The sequence below is a fragment of the Dipodomys ordii genome, unplaced genomic scaffold (assembly GCF_000151885.1).
Source record: "Dipodomys ordii isolate 6190 unplaced genomic scaffold, Dord_2.0 Scaffold81, whole genome shotgun sequence".
NCBI lineage: Eukaryota > Metazoa > Chordata > Mammalia > Rodentia > Heteromyidae > Dipodomys > Dipodomys ordii.
The window spans coordinates 3,304,342-3,306,792 of record NW_012267297.1 but is presented as its reverse complement, the minus strand read 5'-3'; the positions used below and the strand labels follow the sequence as shown (position 1 = coordinate 3,306,792).

General features: G+C 54.5%; 1 protein-coding gene across 1 annotated transcript in view; it reads left to right on the top strand.

The window, feature by feature from the left end:
- Gys2 (glycogen synthase 2 (liver)) overlaps positions 1-2,451 on the top strand; it is a 20,280-nt gene that overhangs the window by 12,086 nt on the left and 5,743 nt on the right. Inside the window, exons 9-10 of the mRNA XM_013025061.1 lie at positions 1-99; positions 2,192-2,318. The exon at positions 1-99 is cut by the window's left edge and continues 6 nt beyond it. Of these exons, the coding sequence (XP_012880515.1) occupies positions 1-99; positions 2,192-2,318 (226 nt within the window). The remainder of the gene's footprint in view (positions 100-2,191; positions 2,319-2,451) is intronic.

Below are 2,451 nucleotides of genomic sequence, written 5' to 3'. Positions count from 1 at the left end.
CCGGTGACGACCCACAACATGATGGACGACGCCTCGGACCCCATCCTCAGCACCATCCGCAGGCTCGGCCTCTTCAACCACCGCGCCGACCGCGTGAAGGTGAGCGCGGACCCGGCCACGCAGTGCAACTCAGTGTGCAACCGTGCGACGCGCCGTGCAACTGCACACACACGCACCATGCAACCGTGCACAAGCACCGTGCAACCGTGCAACGCAGTGTGCAACCGCACACACGCACCATGCAACCGTGCAGAAGCACTGTGCAACGCAGTGTGCAACCGCACACACGCACCATGCAACCGTGCACAAGCACCGTGCAACCGTGCAACGCAGTGTGCAACCGCACACACGCACCATGCAACCGTGCACAAGCACCGTGCAACCATGTACACACGCACTGTGCAACCACACATGCACAGGGCAACCGTGTGCACACGCACCATGCAACCGCACACGCACCGTGAAACTGCACACGCACCATGCAACCGTACACGCACCGTGAAACTGCACACGCACCATGCAACCGTGCACAAGCACCGTGCAACCATGTACACACGCACTGTGCAACCACACATGCACAGGGCAACCGTGTGCACACACAGTGCAACTGCACACACACCGTGCTACCACGCACACGCGCAGTGCACACACAGCGAATGCACACAGCGCAACCCCATGTGCACACTAGCACCGCTCACGCCGCAGCTGCCCGGCGTGAGTCCCGGGCACACACAGGAGACTTGGCGCGTCCATTTGCACACCTGGAAGCGAGGCTCCCCGCACGCCTTGCACGTCCATGCTCACGCCTGCCACAGCCGTTTCCCAGCCCTGCGCGGGTTCGAGCGGGACTGACTGCGAATCCATTCCGGAAGCCTTGGGGCCTGGCCTGGGTTACAACGCCTTCCACCCGTGTCCGTCTGTCTGCCAGCCAACCGTCCGTCCACCTGCTGGTCATTGTCCGTCTCGCTCTCTCCCCATTCTATCCGTATTTATTCGCCTTCGCCTCCAGCTTGTTTGTCTACTGTTCAATCATCTCTGTTCTGTGTGTCATCTACCGTCTGCCATCTGTCCACACACCCTAAAACGAATCTACCTATCTCCCTGTCAGTCTGTCTGTCAGTCTGTGTGTCAATCTGTCTATCTGTCCGTCCATCTGCCCATCTGTTTATCTATCTACCTGTCTGTTGATCTATCTGCCTGACTGTCTCTCTGTGTGGATCTATCTACCTGTCTGTCTGTCTGTCTGTCTGTCTGCCTGCCTGCCTGCCTGCCTGCTTGCCTCCCTATCTACCTGTCAATCTGTCTGTCTGTCTGCCCATCTGTTTTTCTATCTACCTGTCTGTGGATCTATCTGCCTGACTGTCTCTCTGTGTGGATCTATCTACCTGTCTGTCTGTCTATCTACCTGTCTGTCGATCTATCTATCTACCTCCCTATTTGTCTGTCTGTCTGTCTGTCTATCTATCTATCTATCTATCTATCTATCTATCTATCTATCTATCTATCTATCTATCTATCTATCTATCTATCTATCTATCTATCTATCTATCTATCTATCTATCTATCTATCTATCTGTCTGCCTGTCCATCTGTCTGTCTGTCTATCCATCTATCTACCTATTTATCTATCTACCTGTCTATCTATCTATCCATCTATCTCTGTCTATCTGTCTACCTGTCTATCTATTGATCAATCGATCGATCTAATCTATCATTATTTATCTCCCTATTCTACCAGTATATTTTTTTTATCTATCCCTTCCATCTAATCTAATTACCTCTCTGTCTGTTCTATCTACAGATCATCTATCTATCATCTATCCACACCTGCCTGCAACGAATCTACCTATTCTATCCATCCATCCATCGTCTACCTGTCCGTCTGTCTGTCCATGTACCTCTCTCCCTGCGTCCGTGTTAGTTTGAAGCCAGGGCCTTGCTCTTTCTGCTTTAGCTTTGTCGGGCCTGCCACGCCAGCCTCAGCCTCCCTGTCTGCTTTGTGCTGAGAGTTGTCCGCCCGGGGTCGGCTTTGAATCGGGGACTCAGATCTCCGAGGGAGGGGTGGGGAGGGGAGGGTTTGTCCCTCTGTCTGTCCCTCCCTCTTTCCACACTGCTGTGGGATGTCACGCAGCAGATCGGGGGGGCGTTCCCGCCCTCCCAGCCCCCCTTCTCCCCGGGACCGTTCCTCTAGGTGATCCTGCACCCCGAGTTCCTGTCTTCCACCAGCCCCTTGCTGCCCATGGACTACGAGGAGTTTGTGCGAGGCTGCCATCTGGGGGTGTTCCCCTCGTACTACGAACCCTGGGGGTACACTCCCGGTACGTGCTGGCCTGCCCGGAACCTTCTAGACCTCCTGTGTATGCTCCTGGGCGCAGGAGCATCAACCTAAGGTGGCCGGGGCTTTGATTTCTTAGTTTGATTTCTCTCCCTCCCTCCTCCCTCCCTCCCTCC